The 20,444-nt window shown below is 39.1% G+C and overlaps 1 protein-coding gene across 1 annotated transcript in view; it reads right to left on the reverse strand.

The window, feature by feature from the left end:
• The window catches only part of LOC102308429 (collagen alpha-4(IV) chain), a 25,307-nt gene continuing 4,863 nt past the window's right edge, over positions 1 to 20,444 (reverse strand). Inside the window, exons 4-48 of the mRNA XM_005912836.3 lie at positions 19,953 to 20,024; positions 19,468 to 19,602; positions 19,248 to 19,292; positions 18,440 to 18,556; positions 18,010 to 18,075; positions 17,853 to 17,888; positions 17,665 to 17,727; positions 17,545 to 17,580; positions 17,398 to 17,439; positions 15,383 to 15,466; positions 15,128 to 15,172; positions 14,973 to 15,044; positions 14,836 to 14,880; positions 14,703 to 14,756; positions 14,319 to 14,382; positions 13,193 to 13,291; positions 12,795 to 12,947; positions 12,602 to 12,610; positions 12,410 to 12,499; positions 12,048 to 12,199; positions 11,893 to 11,965; positions 11,615 to 11,721; positions 11,291 to 11,474; positions 11,130 to 11,201; positions 10,791 to 10,898; positions 10,414 to 10,632; positions 10,093 to 10,257; positions 9,209 to 9,376; positions 8,848 to 8,991; positions 7,832 to 7,942; positions 7,518 to 7,696; positions 5,895 to 5,958; positions 5,592 to 5,666; positions 5,324 to 5,431; positions 4,765 to 4,872; positions 4,421 to 4,492; positions 4,072 to 4,200; positions 3,763 to 3,870; positions 3,331 to 3,486; positions 3,130 to 3,237; positions 2,863 to 3,000; positions 1,654 to 1,770; positions 1,281 to 1,469; positions 844 to 1,127; positions 1 to 754 (exon numbers count right to left, since the gene is read on the reverse strand). Coding sequence (XP_005912898.1) covers positions 494 to 754; positions 844 to 1,127; positions 1,281 to 1,469; positions 1,654 to 1,770; positions 2,863 to 3,000; positions 3,130 to 3,237; positions 3,331 to 3,486; positions 3,763 to 3,870; positions 4,072 to 4,200; positions 4,421 to 4,492; positions 4,765 to 4,872; positions 5,324 to 5,431; positions 5,592 to 5,666; positions 5,895 to 5,958; positions 7,518 to 7,696; positions 7,832 to 7,942; positions 8,848 to 8,991; positions 9,209 to 9,376; positions 10,093 to 10,257; positions 10,414 to 10,632; positions 10,791 to 10,898; positions 11,130 to 11,201; positions 11,291 to 11,474; positions 11,615 to 11,721; positions 11,893 to 11,965; positions 12,048 to 12,199; positions 12,410 to 12,499; positions 12,602 to 12,610; positions 12,795 to 12,947; positions 13,193 to 13,291; positions 14,319 to 14,382; positions 14,703 to 14,756; positions 14,836 to 14,880; positions 14,973 to 15,044; positions 15,128 to 15,172; positions 15,383 to 15,466; positions 17,398 to 17,439; positions 17,545 to 17,580; positions 17,665 to 17,727; positions 17,853 to 17,888; positions 18,010 to 18,075; positions 18,440 to 18,556; positions 19,248 to 19,292; positions 19,468 to 19,602; positions 19,953 to 20,024 — 4,926 coding nt within the window. The 3' untranslated portion in view covers positions 1 to 493. The remainder of the gene's footprint in view (positions 755 to 843; positions 1,128 to 1,280; positions 1,470 to 1,653; positions 1,771 to 2,862; positions 3,001 to 3,129; positions 3,238 to 3,330; positions 3,487 to 3,762; positions 3,871 to 4,071; positions 4,201 to 4,420; positions 4,493 to 4,764; positions 4,873 to 5,323; positions 5,432 to 5,591; positions 5,667 to 5,894; positions 5,959 to 7,517; positions 7,697 to 7,831; positions 7,943 to 8,847; positions 8,992 to 9,208; positions 9,377 to 10,092; positions 10,258 to 10,413; positions 10,633 to 10,790; positions 10,899 to 11,129; positions 11,202 to 11,290; positions 11,475 to 11,614; positions 11,722 to 11,892; positions 11,966 to 12,047; positions 12,200 to 12,409; positions 12,500 to 12,601; positions 12,611 to 12,794; positions 12,948 to 13,192; positions 13,292 to 14,318; positions 14,383 to 14,702; positions 14,757 to 14,835; positions 14,881 to 14,972; positions 15,045 to 15,127; positions 15,173 to 15,382; positions 15,467 to 17,397; positions 17,440 to 17,544; positions 17,581 to 17,664; positions 17,728 to 17,852; positions 17,889 to 18,009; positions 18,076 to 18,439; positions 18,557 to 19,247; positions 19,293 to 19,467; positions 19,603 to 19,952; positions 20,025 to 20,444) is intronic.

The following is a 20,444-nucleotide window of genomic DNA, read 5'->3' on the forward strand; positions in this document are numbered from 1 at the left end:
AATAAAGTACTGTATTCTGATTGTCACTTGGGTTCTGTTGAGAGAAATAAATAAATATGGACTTGAAACCTGCTATGGAAAATGTGCATCCTGTCAAAATGCTTATTTTTCTTAAAATTGTATTTATTTATTTAGTTCTTTACATGACGTGTCAAGTTAAAGTCTTATTTTAAAATGACAAAATCAAAAACAACTTAAACACAATAAAATAATAATAAACACAAGAAAAGGTCATTTCAGAGAGGATTACAGTACTAGTCTGACAGATTATAGCACAATTATAGAACATAAGGAGCTTTTTTAGAACTATAAATGGTACCTAAGTGAAAATAATGTTAAATGTTGAGGTGTGCAAAACATTTATTTTAATACATTTTTATTGTCAACGAACATATTCAAATTCATCTTTAACCCTGAGTGGTATGAGTAAGGTTTGGGTAATTGGGTAAAAAAAAAATAAAAAATCATAATCTTAGGTAAAATGCCACAATGCTTATCCTTCTCTGTGGCAGACATTACACTGGCTGGTCCTGTGTCGCTGTTGGTCGCTTGCTTTGATGGTGCCAGGACTTGCGGTTATGAACTGCTCTGCTGGGCTTACAGTAGTCAGCCAATAACTATAGAGATTGGCAAAGTAGTGACAGGAACCCCGTGCCCCTTGGCACTCAATGAAGGGATGAGTTCGGAAATCCTTAAGGCAGCTACCAGTAGAAGCCAGTGACTGGCCACCACCATTATTTCCTGATCCTGTGTGCTAAAGACAGCAAGCCAGCAGGTACACAGTGAGGGGAGTTAACAGAAGTTTTCCTTTGAAACACTTTAACATTTTTTTAATGTACTTACCAAGAGGAAAGAGTATCCCACCCACAAACTCCTCCATCCAGGTGGGCATGAAGGGAATGTATGATTCTGGCTGTGAAAAGTCACCACAGGTGAAATGGTCTCACACACCACACAACGGCTGATATGGGACACAATATCCTGGCCAAATAGCGGCATCATGGGTATGGGAGCAGTTGTGGAGAGCCAATAGGATTTGTCATTGCGACTAGAATAAGAACAGGCAGCTTGGTTACAATAGGAGAACGGCATGGTGGAGAAAACAGGGAGGCAGGAGCCAGGCTGGCCTGCAAGGAAAAAAGATTGAAAAAAACAAAAACAGATGTTATAAAATATAGACAAGGAAGGGTTTTTTTTTATTTTTTCTTCAAATTTTTATATATCAGGGATGAATACATTTCAAGAAATCAGCAAAATGACCATTTTATGCGGATGCTTACCCAGATCTTGTGTGTGAGCCTTTTCTTGTGCCTCCAGGTAAATGAGACTGTGTCCCACCCAAAGCTGAGTGGTATCTGCTGGGCACTGTGGGACCTCAACTGATTGACTATGTATAACTAACAGAAATCCAGCATTCAATATCCTCCTGTAGCTTGGCTGACCCTGGTCACCAGGAGGACCTGGGATACCTTGAAGTTGTTGTGGTTGAACAAAGAGCGTGTGTATTAGGTGAAGAAAGCATCAAAGTGAGGATAAAAAAAAAGCATATCAGAGCTATATTATTCATATTAGTACACCAGAGCGAATTTCCAAATTTTATCAGGAAATTTCCACACTAATTTAGTGAGCCATCTAGAAAATATGAATATTTACCTTGAGGTCCAGGAAATCCAGGCAAACCAACATCTCCTGGATCTCCAGCTGGACCATTACGACCAGGAGGACCTGTTATACCAGGAAGGCCCACAGACCCCACCGGACCCTTCTCCCCTGAAACATGCAGATAAAAGCAAATGAGTAAATACAGCCATGTATACAGGAGTATGGTTTTTTTTGTTTGGCTGTTAAGCCGCTTTACACTGACCTATAAAACACTACAGCATAAAAATGCTTCAAACATATAGCAGACTTGTCAACACATAGCAGACAACTTAGAACCAAAGACCCAAATTTCAATTGTAATTTTAAAACACTATGTTACTAGCAACCTGTTACAAAATCATGCTATTTGTTACAATTTCATTATCTGAATCTATGAAAAATGCCAAAGATAACACAGTTTAACTGGGGATATATTTTAACACCAACAAGGTGATTCCCAAAGAACTTGTAGCCAAAAACTGTCACATGATGTGCAGTATGCCTTAAAAAAAATTTGAGGTAAGTAGAAAAGTAGAGGACAAAGGAGGAACTGGCAGGGCTAAAAACACTACATCAGATGAAGAGTATTTGAAAGTAATGGTAAATGGACTGGTTCTTATACAGCGCTTTTCTAATCTATCCGAGCACTCAAAGCGCTTTATACAACTCATATCCTTAAGAAATTTAAAAAATACAGTAAAGACCTGACAGAGGCCCTGAAACAGGCTCTCTCGTGGTTTGGGGCTGCATAAACGGAACTATGAACACAGAGAAGCACCATCAGAGTTCTACAATACCCTCTGAAAAGCATCTGTTGTATAGGCATACCTGCTTATAAAAACACATAATTGAACACTATCAGTCATGGACTGGACTCCTCAGAGCCTGGACCTCAATATAATCTTGACAGAGAACAAAAAAAAAAGAACAAAATAAGACCTTTGACTGTCCTTTAAGAAGCCTGGAAAACTATTCCTGAAGATTTCAAGGAATTAGAAATTAGAATTAGAAACTAGAAATCTAATTTGAAGAAATAAGAAGTTTACCTAAAACAAATCAAACTATGGTTTTTCCTCTTGGACTGTATTTTCACACCTATTTCATATTTCCTTGTAAAATATAAAGAAATAAAGAGTGGGTGAAGACATGTACAATACTCAAGTTGGACAGACAGAAACGAAATATACACTTATAACTGTCCAAAGACTACATTAGGTTTACCTTTACGACCTGGAATACCAGGGGAACCCATGACACCTTGGAATCCTACACATCCCGGGCTACCAGGAGGACCTGGAGGTCCAGGGGGAGCAGTAGCTGTTAATATACTGACAGAGTCACCAAGAGCACCTTTGACACCTAGAAAAAAAAAATTAATTACTACATCTACTATAGGAACAATTACAACTTTTAAAAAAAAATCAATTTATTTTGCTTTGAACTGTGAAGTCTTGTATATTTTAGTTTCTTGTCTACAGTACAACTTACCCTTATTTCCAGGGTGGCCAATTTCTCCGCTGGGGCCCTGGGGCCCAGGGGCACCTAGCTGACCTTTGGGTCCAGGTAGGCCCATTAGACCAACAGGACCTTGCTCACCTGTCAAAGTGTGGTAACATTTGGAGTATAATCAGTTGGATAGCTGCACTGTAAGTTACTGATGATGTCTATTTACCATTGTTTTGTTTGTACCTTTAGGTCCTCTAGGGCCTTGGTGGATAGAAAGTCCAGGTGGTCCTGGTAGGCCCCTTCTTCCTCGAACACCTGGTAAGCCGTGGGGGCCAGTTGGTCCTGGGTCTCCTTTGAACAAAAGGCTGGAGCCTGGTATCCCAGGTTCTCCAGGAGGACCTAAAAAAATTAAAAATTTGAAATATGTATAAATATATTTAGTGGCAAACATACACACAGTTACATAGGCACAAAGCACCATCCAATTCAAAAGGGTCATTTGTTGACAGTTGCATTTACTTATTTCTCCTTTTGTGATAGTGATGATGTGTATTGAATAACCCTCTGCTTTGTTTGTTCATTGTATATTTTCCCTTTTACCCCAGGAGGGGGTTTAATAAGAATGAAATAAAGTAGAGAAAAGTAAATTAAATATGACCCAGCATACACACATACCTGGGGGTCCTGTAGGTCCTTCAAATCCTTGACCTCCAGCAGGTCCCTGCAAAGGTGTTTGGCAGATTATACCAGGGTAACCAGGTTCACCTGGGAGTCCTGGGAGGCCTAAAAGAAAAAACAATCTACCCTTAGCAACATAAAAAGTTACTTTCAGTTGCTCCCTTATTCAATAGGGGTCACCATAGTAGCATAGTCGCTCTGCATGTTTGATTTGACAGTTTTTGTGCCAGATGCTCTTCCTGGCTCAACCTGACACAAAATTGTATCTAGTGCAGACAGAACTGTTACAAATAAAAGTCATGATACCTGGATTCCCTGGTGGGCCCCTTTGGCCTTTAGTCCCAGGAATAGTAGTTCCTGGAGGTCCTTGGTAGCCCCTGGCCCCTTTGACTCCTGGAAAACCATCTGGTCCTCGAGGGCCAGGGATATCTATGCCTGTATTATAAGTGAGTACATATAAAACATAGCATCACATTGTAATGTGCTCACATTTGATTGTGTATCAAGAAAAACAATTTAAAAATTAGCAACTACACATATTATTACTAATTGTAACAATAAATAATGTGCTATACGACTGGCACCCAACGGCGACAAAATTCCTACAGTCCTAAAAGACATAGAAAAGGAATAATATCATATAATGCTCTCTTACCACTTGCCCCCTTCATCCCTTTTGGACCTGTAAGCCCATACAGTCCATCTAGACCTGGTGGTCCAGGGGGCCCTAACATAACAAGCACAGTGTGATGATGTGTAAACTGTCTTGTTTGGTCCTATGATTGCAAAATCATGCTTCTTGTTTCCGTTTTTTTTCCATCTTGTATTCTATTATTACATATAGTTAATTATTATATGATATATTATGCTATATGATCAAACAAATAAATGAAGAAAGCAAATCTGTTCATAATGTTCATAACCCTTTTAATGTTTTACTTCATTATTAAACAATATGAACACATCTAAACTCTTGGATTGAGACAATTATGTTTGTACCTGGGGGCCCATATCGGCCAGGGGGGCCTGGTAGTCCCACACTTCCTTCATCACCGGGAAAACCTGGAAGACCTGGATGGCCTTGTGGACCACGGGGTCCAGGGGAACCTGTACGTATACATAGGTATACACAAAAGAGCTCAAACAAGCATTCATATATAGGAAACAAATCAATGTTAATTGAGGGAATAAAATCAAGTGTTAAATTGCAGAAACTGATTATTATTGTAGATTAAATTAATGTTAAAGGAGCTAAATTTAAATCCAGATTAAATTATTTTAAATTAAATACACTCAAAGATTTTATACAACTGAATCCAGTTTCTGGCTGACACATTACATATTTACAATATTTTATGTGAGAACAAAATTGAAATGGTTACTTGCACAGAATTATTTTTTCCCTTTAATGATGGAGAAAAAAAAGCTAACGACAAGGGGAAATTAATTTTTCTCCTGAATCAAACTATGAATAAGGTAAACATTGGAAACATCAGTTTATTAATTGTGCTGCTGAAGTACATCCAGAAAGTTCTAAAATCAAACCTATAGGGATCACCTGGTCTTCCTTGTATTCCTCGTTCTCCTGGAATGCCTGATGGTCCTGGTCGTCCTGGGTTTCCTCTGGGTCCCAGATCACCTGGGTCTCCTGGTATCCCTCGAGGTGCTAAAGAAATTATCAGCTTTTTCTGGTTTTGTATGCAAACTTTATTTAGCCAATGAAACTACCATATATCTTGTAGGATAAGTTTTTTGTTTTGTTTTTTTTAAGATTTGGTATAAATTGTTTTTTTGGCGGGGGGGCTTGAAAAATAACTTTAATTTACCACTGAAGCCATTCTCTCCTGGGATGCCTCTGGGTCCAGGTGGACCTGGTTGTCCATAAGATGGTCCTGGATCACCTGGAAGAGATTTGGATAACTGAATAAATACATAACAAAATGAGACTGTACTGAGAGACTGGGCTACATTCTTGACCATATTTGCAGTGACAATGTACTTAAATCTTTCTTTTTTTTTTATTGCACTGATTCTGCGTTTTTTACTGAGGTTTCTACATAAAATTCCCACTGTTTGTAGCTAAATTAAATCAGCTATTTAGTATGTTTTAATAAAAAATGCATAATTACCCTTGGCACCAGGAAATCCTTGTCTCCCTGGAATACCTGAATATCCCACACGCCCTGGATCTCCCTATAACATACATCAATACAATCCAATAATTTAACACCAGCATTTGTAAGTCTGAATAATTCCACTTAAAAACGCACAATATTTAAATCCTTCAAGCTCGGGTCCTCTACCAGAGGCCTGGGAGCTTGAGGGTCCTTCGCAGTATCTTAGCTGTTCCTAGGACTGCGCTCTTCTGGACAGAGATCTCCGATGTTGTTCCTGAGATCTGCTGGAGCCACTCGCCTAGCTTGGGAGTCACTGCACCTAGTGCTCAAATACCATGGGGACCACTATTACCTTCATCCTCCACATCTTCTCCAGCTCTTCTCTGAGCCCTTGGTATTTCTCAAGTTTCTCGTGTTCCTTCTTCCTGATGTTGCTGTCATTCAGAACCGCTACATCGATCACTACGGCCGTCTTCTTCTGTTTGTCTACCACCACTATTTCCAGTTGGTTAGCCACCACCATTTTGTCCGTCTGTATCTGGAAGTCCCACAGGATCTTAGCTCGGTCATTCTCCTCCACCCTTTGGGGTGTCTCCAATATTGACCTCAGGACTTCCAGGCCATACTAAGCACAGATGTTTCTGTATACTATGCCGGCCACTTGATAATGGCGTTCCATGTATGCCCTGCCAGCTAGCATCTCGCACCTTGCTGTTATGTGCTGGATTGTCTCAGGGGCATCTTTACAAAGACTGCAACTGGGGTCTTGCCTGGTGTGATAGACCCCAGCCTCTTTGGATCTTGTGCTCAGAGCTTGTTCCTGTGCTGCCATGATTAGTGCCTCTATGCTGTCTTTCAGTCCAGCTTTGTCCAGCCACTGGTACAGGAGGTGGCTGACAGTTGCTCCATTCCGTAGTCGGTATGCGTAGCCAGTCTTGTCAGTCATCTCACTGAGGGGGTCCAGGCCTATGCAGAACAGCAGTGGGGACAGAGCATCTCCTTGGTAGATCCCACACTTGACGGTGACTTCTGCTATTGGCTTTGGCCTCTAGTGTTGTACGCCACATCCCCATCGAGTTCCTAATGAAGGCTCCCTCTCTCTCGCTATACATCAGTGCTATAATACTAGAATATAGTATTATATTATAATAATATACATTAGTGTAAGTATACACTAATATATTATTTATTAGTGTATACTTACCTATTAGTAATTTTTTAAAGTTGTATTTCACAGGAGAGAGCCTGTGTTAAAAGATTGAAGAAAACTATTCAAATTCTCTTTAAATTTAAGCATACATTCTTTGTGTTTATTCTGCATTTACTTCATTATATTCATTATATTGCATAAATGTCTGTTACAAACTTGTAATTGCAACCAGGCTATTGATCAAGTAATTGCAATTAATCGCAATTAATTACAGAAAATTGTGAGATTGAGTTAATTTTTTGAATCTATTGACAGCACTAATACATACATATATATATTTACACTGCTGTGATCAAAATATGCAGACAATAACTTCACAGTATTGGTGCAGGGTCTCTACCTTACTGTACAAAATGCCTAATGACCCTCATAGGTCACTGCTATGATTTGACGCTGCATAAATTAAACTGAATTGACTTGAGTACCCGATCTCCATCATTCCCAGGATACCCTCTGGGACCAATGAAACCTTTATTCCCAGGGTCTCCATGAGGTCCTGCTCTTCCTGACCTGCCTGGAACTCCAGGGATACCCTTAATTCCTGGTGGACCAGGCCATCCATCAGGTCCAGAGTCACCTGGCATTCCCCATGTGCCCTTTGGACCTATAAATTACATCACAAATTGCTAATTGTTTAGTTTTGCACCGTCTATCACTGTCCATCTATACAGTCTTTCTACCAAAGAAGAATAAAGCTGTTTTCTAAAGACTTATGCAGGTTAAATTAAAACTCCATTACCTTGAAGTCCAGGCGCGCCAGGTAGCCCCATCCTTCCTGGATGACCCAGTGGACCTTTCCTTATATTCACTGGACTTGTCACTCCTGGATCTCCAGGGTCTCCCCGTAAACCTGAATAGACAACAGAAATGAAATGCTTGCCATTTTCTTCCATAAAGTACACAAGAAGTGAGAGAAAATAACTTAAAGAAAAAGACTACATTTGGTACTTCCAAGTGTCTTTACCTTACAATAAAAAGGACCTTGAGGCAACTACTGTTGTGATTTGGCACTATATAGATAAAAGTGAATTAAATTATTTGATCATTGTTGTGAACAGGAGCCACAAGCACATCAGAGTAGATTAAACATACAAAAATAGGTATTTTGATATTAGCCATAACTCTCAACTCACAAACCTCTGACCATCACATTTGAATCTCAGAAAACAAAAAAACAGAAGAGAAATCAAGCTTCTCTAGACTAATAAAACAACAATAATAGTAAGTAAAAAAAAGTTGAGCATAATTATTTGAACCCAACAGAGAAGACAGCTTCCCATTATTACACTCCACTCCATCTTAAAAGTTTGCCTAGTGCCTGATTTCTGTGTTTTCCTTTACATACAGTCAGATATTTCCACCATTTGTCAGAAATGGTACAATACAACCTAGTCAAGGCTCCAACAGGAAACTGTGCTATATTTAGTATATATTTATTTCTAATGGCTGCATTTTTAAATTTACTAAACAGAAAAATTTCCTGCAAACCAAATTCCTTTAGAGGATCTTCACTCGTAAGAATACGTGTTTTGCTTGTCGTAGACTTGTCTAGAGTTTGAATAGTACAGGTACATAGTTCAATACATTTAATTGTTTCAACTAATAATAATAATAATAATAATAATAATAATAATAATAATAATAATAATAATAATAATAATAATAAATATTATTGTAAATAAAGAACAAAAGTCTAAGATACCCACAAGTTTAGGTTAGGAAAATAAGAGAGACACGACACATTTACAGACTTACCTTTATTACCATCTGGTCCTGGATACCCTGGGGAACCTGGGCGGCCATTAAGGCCCCTTTCACCCTGTTTACCTCTCGGTCCAGGAGGTCCAGGGCGACCTGGAAAAACTCTGGCTCCAGCCCTGCCAGGATACCCCCTTTCACCTATAGAAATTGAACAGAAAACCTTGCTTTAATCAGCACACTGAGGTTCACAGATTTAATTAAGCATGCTGCTTACCAGCTAGCTGTTGAATGTATAAGTGATGGGCTATTAAGTTAAACAAACTGGATTTTGGAAACTGAATGGAATTACTTGTTGAATTTTATAAAATGCTTATAAGGTTTTAAATAATTATCCAATAAGATACCATCGGCTGACCTTTCTGTCCTGGCCACCCATCGGTTCCAGGATCTCCTGGGAGGCCAGTGGAGCCTGTTGGTCCAGCTGGTCCTGGTAAACCAGGAGGACCCTGAACACCTTTTGATCCTTTCCATCCATGTCCAGGTGGACCAATATCGCCTCTCAGACCTATCTGCCCAGTGTTTCCTATTCAACGTCATAAAATTCAGTGACAAAATATATGGTTAGATGACATGGATAAATGAGCATGAATATACTCATATATTGACACAGAAGTTGATTGACTGTTCCTCCTTATGTATGGACATACTGGCCACCAGAGGTCAGTGTTGTTATTTCATAGATTAGCAACTTATGAACATCTAAAAATTAAAAGATGAAACAAGTATTAAAATTAGTGTTACTCCATGTTTCTTTATATATTACAGTCCACAAACTGCAGCTATTTGTCTTTGACGTGTCGATATAAAATATATGATCAGTTTTATATCACACAGAGAATATATTTTGTATTTATATTTTTTGTTGTTATTGAAATTTATATCAATAAGGAAACTAGATAAATAATCATTATTAACATATGGAGCAGAAATGGGATTTGTACTTCATCCAACTTCTTTTCTAGTGAAACTAAACAGATGCGAAGCAATTTTGCATTGTCCTGTATTTTGCTTTACTTTTCTACTTTTACTAAATAAGTTTTTGCAAACTGTTTATATGCTAAAAACAAAACAAATATATTATTTATCGTGACAATAGTGTGGGATATTCATGTTGATATGAAAATTGAAGTACTCAGTGTAAACAAATGTAAAGTTTTAAATTGTACTTCGAAGATAAGGTAGATATGAATAAAAAGACGTGACTATCCATGATTTGGGGTATAGCTGCAGTTTGCTCACCTGGTATTCCCCTCACTCCAGGATTTCCTGGAGGTCCTGGGGGTCCGGGTAGGCCGATGAGTTCGCACTGTGAGCACGGTGGGCCTATTGGTCCAGGGACTCCGGGGTCACCATCGACCCCTGGCTCTCCTTTATAGCCTGGTTGTCCAGGTTGGCCTTGTGGGCCTGTAATTGCAAAAGACCAACAGTCAACTAATCTAAATGTACAGAACTAATGCAAAGCACATTGTTTTTGTTCTGTTCTTTTGAATATTATTGTAATACAGGCCATGAATCCCATTTGTTAGAGATTTGTTTGAGTTCAGATTAAGTTAATCTTACCTGGTATTCCTGGGTTTCCAGGAATTCCACGGAGTCCTTTATAGCCTATACTCCCAGGAGGGCCAGGTATGCCAGTTGCACCTGGCCTGGTTGGGAGGACATCTCCTGGAGGCCCTTTCCTACCTGGTGGTCCAGGAAAACCAGGAAGGCCAGGAAGGCCTTCTAGACTAATTCCCCTGGAACCTGGTTCACCTGGTTCACCAATTAAACCTGGAGGTCCTTTTATAATTAAGAAAGATTTATAAGCATTAAAAAAAAAACTCTTTTTATTTATTTTATTTTTTTTTAGAATTAATAGATTTAAGGAATAGTCCCTACTATATGAATAACTGATGGTCCACAAGCTTCAACAAATGCTCTGTTTTTACAGCCATTACCTGGTGGTCCAGTCCCCTGAACTCCACCATCATCTCCCTTCATGCCTTTAGTGCCTGGGTATCCTTGCTCTCCGGGAGGACCATTGCTCCCTGGCTGACCTGGAATCCCTATAAGAGGCCAAAAAAACAAAAAAACAAAAAACAAATCACTTGTCGTAGTAACTGTAGGGTCCATTCTGTGTAACTTTGAAAATAATGAAGTAATAAGCTTTATAAATAGAAAGCACTAAACAATTTATTAATGACATTTTTTTAAATCTAGATTTCTGATTAAATTTAGTGTTCCAGATGAAACATGTGAACATTTTTAAATAAATAATTAGCACCTGCAAGACTTACCTGGTGAACCTGGCTCACCCTTTGGACCAGGGGGACCAATCTCACCTTCAGGACAGCATCTCTGTGTTTCTCCTGTATTCAAATACAGCTTTTTGTGGTTTGTTTGTTTGTTTTTAAATCCCATGACACTTTTCTTAATGACAAATCATGAGAAACCTGACCTGGAGGTCCTGGTCGTCCAGGAATTCCTGGTATGCCAGTAAGTCCCTGATTTCCTTTAGGTCCTTGTTCTCCCTTGGGGCCTTGTAAACCATCACCCGGGGGACCTGCTTGTCCAGGAAATCCTTTAGGTCCAGGAAGACCTGGGTAACCTTTAGGACCAGGTAATCCTGTATCACCATCACCCTGAAAAAACACAACATGATCAAAAGTGTAGAAAAGAGTATCAAAGTGGATCATTTTTACATATGCAGTGTCTTTGAACAGAGACCTTTAAAAGATTTGTCACATGATGCACAATACTGGACTTTAATATATAGACTCACTGGTGGCCCGGGTTCTCCCACAATGCCATCTCGTCCATCCTGTCCTGGCCCACCTGTTCCTCCATGAGGACCACCATATCCTGGGTCACCTATGTCACCCTTGGCACCTTCAAGTAACAAAAGCAACCAATAGAGATTTGGCTTTAAACACTCCAGAAAAACAAATACAGTCTGTATCTAATTTAAAGGTATAGTACTATTAAACAGTCTTTACCTAATCCAATGTGCAGTGGTTGCCATCGTAACTGAACCAATTTAAATTTTTGAGAGGCGCTCACCTTTTACACCTACTGCAAAAGCATCACCCTTTTCTCCTTTTTGTCCCTTTAAACCAGAAAATCCTTGAAAGCCCTGCAAGCACACATAATTGTGGGAATAACAAAAATAACACAAAAGACATTTATTTGCACAGTTTTAGTCCCACTGTTCTTACTTGTGGTCCTTGAGAACCCTCATTTCCTTTCAGACCTGGGTCCCCTCTTGGTCCTTGATGTCCAGGTAATCCTGGCGGGCCTGGATAACCAGGTGGACCATGAGACCCTGGGCTCCCCCTGCCAGAGATACATTCACAAATCCCTGGACAACCTATAGAAGACAAAAATAACAAAATTTGGTTGAATTTAAATTTAGTCCCCAGACCTGCTTATACAGACTCACACAGATGTTTATATTGAGAAATGAATCACTGACGCTCGTCTTCCACCACATGTTGCTTGTGAATTCAACCTCAGTATTCACAAAGAAGAACAGAGTCTTGGCTTATATGATTAATGCAAACAAACAGCCACAGTTCACCTTTAATTCCCTTGAGCCCTTTGTTTCCAGTAGATCCACTGGGTCCAGGATCACCAGGGTCCCCAGGGTCACCGCGCTCACAGTAGTAGTCTTTGAGATTAGTTGAAAATAAGTTATTCATAAATTTAAAATTATATTAAATTTAAAAAAGGTTTTAATATTTTAGATAAAATATAATTTTTAAAAAATTACCTCCACAGCCTAATCCAATCCAATAAGGCACGTACAGAGACATACAAACCAGAAGTTAAGTCATCATTAAAGTGATCACATATAAAAAGTGATGACAATCCAAGTAATAAAATAAATACATCAGTGAGATTAACTTCTGCACATATGAAAGTCTTGTCCTGTGTATTATATACGAAGAGCAGAGAGAGCATACCTGGGGGGCCTGGAGGGCCTGTGGCCCCTTTAGGTCCCGGGAGTCCTTTAGCTCCCTTGGGTACGGCAATGGAATAGTAATCATACTTTCCCGGCTCTCCTTTGTAGCCTTTAGGACCAGGGGGCCCTCGTGGACCAGGCAAACCCTGGCCCTCTATAAGGGTGTGAGATGAAAATGTAAAATTTAAAATGATGTAGGATCAGTTTTCCAACTGTGAAAACACAGACCATCAGTAGCAGAGAGAATCTTTGATTACTGACATAGTAATTTCCACAGCAACAGAGTATTTTAACAACTGTCAGGTTGCAAGAATTATCATAATTATTACGAGTGATATAGACGGCACAAGTACTAAATCAAAATACACAAGGCTTCGCCATCAAAGTCTGAAGTCTGACCTGATAACCCTGGTGGGCCAGAGGGCCCAGGAATGCCCATGGACCCAGTGTCCCCCTGGAGTCCAGGTTGTCCTGGAAATCCACGGTCACCTTTAGCACCTGAAACATAAAGTCATAAAGTAATTATTGTTTTACTATACATTAAGGTGAATCGGACTACAAACTAAGTTGCAATGTTGTACATCACCATGTTGGATTTTAAGTCCAGATGTGAGGAAAATGCAGATTTGCATTTAGACATGTTCAGGGGCTCAGAAGTAATTGGAGACATGCAGTTTCATGGCCAGGTGAGGCCTGTTTACTGATTACTTTGTGATCAAGGACGCAGAAAACAGACTTTGAGTTCATTCCAAGTCATTTCCTTTTCAGAAAGGAATGATATTTTAAAAGGTATTTAAAATATCATTAACTTGTCCAATTACCTTTGAGCATCTGAAGATGGAGAACTATATATATGAAAATGGTTAATGCTAATTTATTTGTCAAATCCCTTGAATAAAAGTACGAACTTTAATTCCATCTTAACCATCTGTTTTAAAGTCAGTGCCTCCGGTGTTGGATTTATGGACCTATTTGTATTTGAACCATAAATCTACAAGCAAAACAGTGACTTAAAGGTGTTTATTTAAAGTGATACTCTACATATATTGCTGTGTTATTTTATTATTTTAGTAAATATATAGTCACAGTGTAGTGTAGTTGTGACTGACATAATTCAAGCTGAAAACAAGCTGAAAGAAGCCCTTTCACAACCACCAGTATTCCCCCAGTGTGTAAGTGTAAATATCACACTGTACAGCTCCAGTGAACCACTTTATTTAAATCTGTATTTTGACAGTGATAAATAAAAGAATAGCAGAATAGCAGCTGTTGCAAGCTATCAAAATATTGGTAGCTGTCTGTGCTACCCCTCACCCTCCTAGCAGATGCACCTATGCTATCAACTAAAAAATTCCTACATCACTTTGTTGTTGAGTTATCACATTCGCAAAACTTGAGTGCTCCACCCAGCAGAGTGACAGAATTTTTTTTATTTATGAAACTAATATATTGTTACATTTTACATGTAAACAAAAACGGGGAAAAAAATGTAGTAATAAGAGTACAGATGGAGCTGTGGTCTCACCTCTCACATGACTTCCATTAAGAAGGACTGTATCACCAGGGAGACCTGGATCTCCTGGGTAACCCTGTGTAAGATGGAAAGAATGGTTAGGAAAAGAAATGGCACCGATGTGCATTTTTTCTACAGGTGAGAAGACGGACCAAGGAATTTCATTGGAGTATAACAGTTAGCAACCCTTTCCACTAAGTAACCACCAGATGTCAGTAATTCATTTACAGTCCTTCTCTAAATGTATAGCAAATATGCTAACCACGTGTCTCCTGAAGAACCAACAACAGTGTCTATATCTATATCAAACCAAGCCTTTTAACTTTTCCTCCCAGTGGCATTCTGTTTTTCTTAAAATTGTAATACTGATTTCACTGATGTATAAAGAAAAGTCACCTTTAGTCCAGTTCTTCCACTGATGCCTGGAAGTCCCCTCTGTCCTCGAGAACCCTGAAAATGTATTAATGTATTTAATATGAAAGAATGCCAAAGTATAGTAAGACATAATAACATCATATGTAAGCTGCACCTCAGGTCCTGCTAGTCCCTCCCTGCCAGGTAATCCTGGAGGACCCTACAGATGGAAAGAAGGAGCTGAAAACGTTTTTATGTATATTCACTTGTCTTTGTCTAAGTGTATTGTCCAGTGTCATTTAAATCATTTACCCGAAATCCGACAAATCCGAGGACTCCTTGCTCTCCCTTCAATTCGTGAGGGTAGTAGTCGCCACTACCACCCTGGATAGGAAAAAACAATAATTGAGTTATTTGTTTTTCCTCTGACACATGACTTCTAGGTACACAGGCATATCAAAACCCACCTTTAAGCCCTTTAGTCCACATGGGCCAGGAAAACCTTTGTCACCCTGGGAGAAAGACCAAAAAAAAGATGAAATTATAAAACAAAAATCCAGGTGGAAGAGTAGAGTTTGAACTGCAACTTGTAAATTAAAATAAAAAGCTGTATGGATGGGTAGACACGAAATGATCAAAAACATGGATTAATATTGTTGCATCTGCATAAAAAATATGAAGAAGTTAAAAATCAAATGCTTTAAGAAAAAAAAAGGCTTCACCTTGCCTCCTTTTGGTGAAAGAAATTGTGGAGGATATTCTACAACTTCTTCTGGTCCTGGTGGGCCAGGCGGGCCCTGTTCACCCTGTAACATGACATTTTTGAGGTATTTGACTGTCCATATACATTAAAATATACAGCATCATGAAAAAGCATTTTCCCTTTTCCTGATTTCTTAGTTTTTCGCATCATTTATAAAAGGAGAAAAGTAAAAAAAATATATATTGCCAAATACCTGACCGTGCCAGCCTTGGCAGGAAGAAATACAACCAAGTGTTCACAATAACTGGTAATGAGTCTTTCACATCAATGTGGAGAAATTTTGGCCCATTCTCATTTGCCAAATTGATTTGATTCTGCAACACTGGAGGGTTTTTGAGCATGAATGGATTGTTCAAAGTCATGCCAAAAGCCCTACATGTTGTTTTTTTTTATTGAACCATTCATAGTGGTGTTTTGCTGTATTTAATTGTCCTGTTGCATAACCTGATCATGCTTGACCTTCAGGGCACAAACTATGGCTGGACATTCTCCTTCAGGATTATCTGGTAGAATTCGTGGTTACATCAGTTACGGGAAGTAAACAAAGGTTCATAAGCAGCAAAGAAGACCCAGACCATCACACCATCACCACCATTTTTGGCCATGTCTCAGCAAGTGAAGCCTGCAGGTCTTTAGATGCTGGGTGTGGCTAGCAGAGATGGGCAGTAACGCGTTAATCCGATTACTTTTTTTGAGTAAAGTATGGGATTGCTATTGCAAAAAAAGGCAATTAGATTACTGTTACTTTCCCGTAAGCATGCTGCGTTACTAGAACCGTGATTTTTTTTGCAAGTGTCTCATGACAATGACGTAAGCGAGTGCGATATTCCAGCTGTGTGCAGATCAACAGTGGATAATGTAACGAGTGCAGCGAAAACTTCTTTTTACATCGTAAAAACCCCTAAACGTCCGCGCAAGCACCAAATACGCTGCCGCTGGAATGTGAAATTCACAGAGAAACTGCGGTATCCTTCCACTGACCGCTGCAGCACACCTGCACCAGGGCAAACCTCCGCCTGCCCCACTCCTGCTATACAGGTGAAAATAGAGCAACAGGACCGCTTAGTCTTTGATTTTATTTATTTTCTGCTGTGTTTTACATGAAAGAGTGAGCGTAAACACAAAAAACTGTTTTATTTTATATGCTGGAATGTGCAGAAAATAGGTTTAAATGTTAAACAAATTTCTTCCAGTCAGAGAATGTGGCATATAATTTAATGTTTGCTTGATGCATAAAGTTAAAAGATTAAAACTAATAAAACAAGTTTTAAAAAGAGACTTTTTCATTTGATTACATTTTATATGATGGATTATGCAGAAAAAGTAGAATTGGGCTGAAAGATCTATTGCTTTATCACCTATTTAGGAGATAAATCATGTTTTTAAAAGTAATTAAGTTACTAATTACTTTTCAAAATAAGTAATCAGTAAAGGTGGTTAGCACTGTTGCCACACAGCAAGAATGTCCTGAGTTCAATTCCACCAGCAGGCCAGGGTCTTTCTATGTGGAGTTTGCATGTTCTCCCCGTGTTTGCGTGGGTTCTCCCCGGGTACTCCGGCTTCCTCTCACAGTCCAAAAATATGCAGTTAGGGGGGATAGGTTAATTGGTCAATCTAAATTGCCCATAGGTGTGAATCTGTGAGTGAATGTGAGTGCGAATGGTTGTCTGCGTCTCTATGTGTTAGCCCTGCGACAGACTGGCAACCTGTCCAGGGTGTACCCCACCTCTTGCCCTGTGACAGCTGGGATAGGCTCCAGCGCCCCCCGTGACCTTGGAAAGGATAAGCGGAAGCGAATGGATGGATAATCAGTAAAGTAATGGGATTACATTTTTTGGGAAATAATCAGTAATTAGTTACCGATTACTTTTTCTAAGTAACTTGACCAACACTGGTGGCTAGTGAAACCAAATTCACATTCCAAAAAACGTGGTTAATGATAGATAATTCATGATTACCAAAAAGGTTTCTTACCTCATCACCTGCGTCACCTGTCAGTGATCTTCCAGGATCACCCTGCCCAATAACCAAAAGTGTAGTAAGTGTTGGCTTTGCATATGTGTATCTCCGTATAATAGTTTTCAGCAAGCACTGTCAAATACTGTGAAACTTATGACTCACTGTTTGTCCTCTCACGCCTGCAGCTCCCTCTAAACCCTAAATGCACACAGATGCACAAGTGACACTCAGTGATATATGATACTGAAATAAAAGATGCATAAATATTTATCTATTTATTACCTGAGGGCCAGGAGGGCCAGGGGGACCACTGTAACCTTTAGGACCAATAAATCCGTGTCTTCCCTGTTTTAGGAAACCATGCGGTCATGTTAAAAATGCAGTGTTCGGGTAGCAGTTGGTATGAAGAGCACAATATGGAGAGAAAGTTTTAAGATATTGTTCAATTGTTCAAATTTTAAAAAACATACAGGAGGGCCAGGCTGTCCATCTCGCCCACGCTCACCCTGCAAATTAAAATAGAAAAGACAGAAAAAGAGGATAGCATTTTTACAGACAAGGTACATCTATATTACAAATGATTCTGGAATGCACACAAAGAGGGGTGTTAACTGTAGGAGAACTTACAGGAACTCCCGGAAGTGCATCTAAATATGAAGCTTCTCCTTTATCTCCTTTAGGCCCAGGTAATCCCTGACAAAAACACAGTTAAAGCTCATGATATATTTAATATTGTTACAATGGTCACCATTTTTACAAAGGAAACTGCCACAAAGGGTCTTTTAGGCAGTTTAAAAAGAAGCAAGAAGAAAAGAAGAAGAAGCAGCAACAAAATTCTGCATATGTGTCATTGATAGATATTGTTCTGTTTAAGTATCATACTACCACTTGTATTGTACTGAAAGGTAGTTGAGTGTAGAGATACCTAAAACATGTCCACTATGAGTAATGTAACTCTTTTTTTAAACCACTAATGAAATGTCTTCAAAGAGGATGGTGGAACATCTGAAGGTCTCGCCATTGAATGAATAATTTAAAACATGAGTATTCTACTTACCGGTGAGCCATGGAGGCCATCCAAACCAGGCAAACCGGGGATTCCCGGCCTACCTTGTGTCCCGTTACAACCATCTAATCCTGGCAACCCAGGCTCACCGCCTGCTCCGGGGTGACCCTGAGAAAAACAGCACAGTTGTGGTCACGTACAAACACAGAGTGTTGGAAATGACAGTTGTTGTCTTCCTTGTTAATTTAAAATGATATGTACATATCCTTTACAGCAGTGATATCTAAAGGCCACTATAACTATAATTATATAGTGGTGGATGACTAAGTAAACCAGCATACTGAAGATACAGCTTCAAGTTGTAGTAAAGAGAACCACACTGGCACCAGCAGTGTGTATTATATTTGTCCACTAGAGGGAATAACACATGAGCCTCCAATATTTTAACTGTAAGAATTGGGCAGTTACACAACTGCGGACACCATATTTTCACTGACAGACTGCCTGATATTGATTACTTCTTTGACAGTGTAGAAAAATAAATGATCAGCACATAAGAGAAGTCCATCTATCTATTTTCTCAGCTGCCAATTCAATTCAGTGTCGAGGAGAGCTGGAGCCTATTCCAGCTGTTATCGGGAGAGAGGCCAGCTACATAGCTCACATTCACCCTTACAGCCAATTTAGAATCACAAGTTAACCTAACAAGCATTTCTTCTGTACCAAAAGAGGAAGTCAGGATACCCAGAGGGTAAAAAGACCCTTGCCTACTCACATGAAATTAGTTATTGCTGTCAGTATGAGATGTTTATTTTTTGACATTTGGAATTAAATCTATAAAAAACAGTAGTTTACTTACTGGTAAACCACTTCTACCAGGAAAACCAGGAGCACCAGTCTTTCCCTGTAATATAAAGACATTTATTGCAATAGCTATTCATCCATCCTTAGTCTCAAAAAATAAAGAGGAAATTCATCATTTAACATTTTTGGCATTATTTTGAACCCATATATATATATATATATATATATATTTTTTTTTTTTTTTTTTTCACACCAACATGGAAATTAACACTAACCTGACTTCCTTTAGGCCCCTCTGGGCCATGTGATCCAGCTGCTCCCTTCCTGCCTTTCTCTCCAGGAAGCCCTTCACGTCCCTGCAGTCCCATTAGTCCCCGTGGACCTTCCTGGCCTAGTCTACCAGGAGCGCCCTACAAAGCAAAAACACTGTTAAAATAACACTTTTTCCAGTGAAGATATTCATGGCTTGTATTTAGAATAACAACAATGCAGATCTCTGTGTGACTTAATTAAGTTTCACTCAACTGTTTTCTTTTTTGCCTGTTCTAGAGATATAATCATCATCATCATCATCATCATCATTATTATTATTATTATTATTATTATTAGAGAAACTAATGATTTGCTAAATCCACCCCAACAGTAAAGCATCCTGCATAACAGTCCTGACAGACTAATGAAGACAAAAACCCTTTCAGTTTAAAAACCAAGTTAAGTTTCTGTTCCATTTCATAACGTTGTGAAGAGAAACAGTCCATACCCGTGCACCTTTGGCAGGAAGACACCGACATACAGAGCAGTCTCTACCTTCACACGGGCCTTCAGTGTTTCCCTGAAAAAAGAAAAGTAAAACAAACAAAACACAGGTGCTCGTAAGCATTAGAAGAGAACAGCAGGCTGATTATATTTGCTGATTCTCAGTCTTGAGAAAAAATATAGTTTCCTATAGAGACTGAACAGTGCAGATTAGAAAGCTTTGCACATATCAGTGTTCTCACACTGATGGCTAAATAGACCTGACCTTGATAAGAATTATTTTGTCTTGACATTCTACTGAAAACCTGTACTGAGTTCAAACATCAGTGTGTGTGTGTCTTCTGGGAGTTTTGCACCGCAGAAATATCTGTGTTGAAAACATTAGTAATGTTTTCTCTAAGGCCACTAAATATTTACACTGGTGAAAATTAGTGAGACCCTTCTGCACATCTGTTGATAAACCTGTCTTCTTTAGATCTAAACTTCATGGGATGCA

This window comes from Haplochromis burtoni, unplaced genomic scaffold (genome assembly GCF_018398535.1).
Source record: "Haplochromis burtoni strain Fernald_Lab_line unplaced genomic scaffold, NCSU_Asbu1 Contig_3, whole genome shotgun sequence".
NCBI lineage: Eukaryota > Metazoa > Chordata > Actinopteri > Cichliformes > Cichlidae > Haplochromis > Haplochromis burtoni.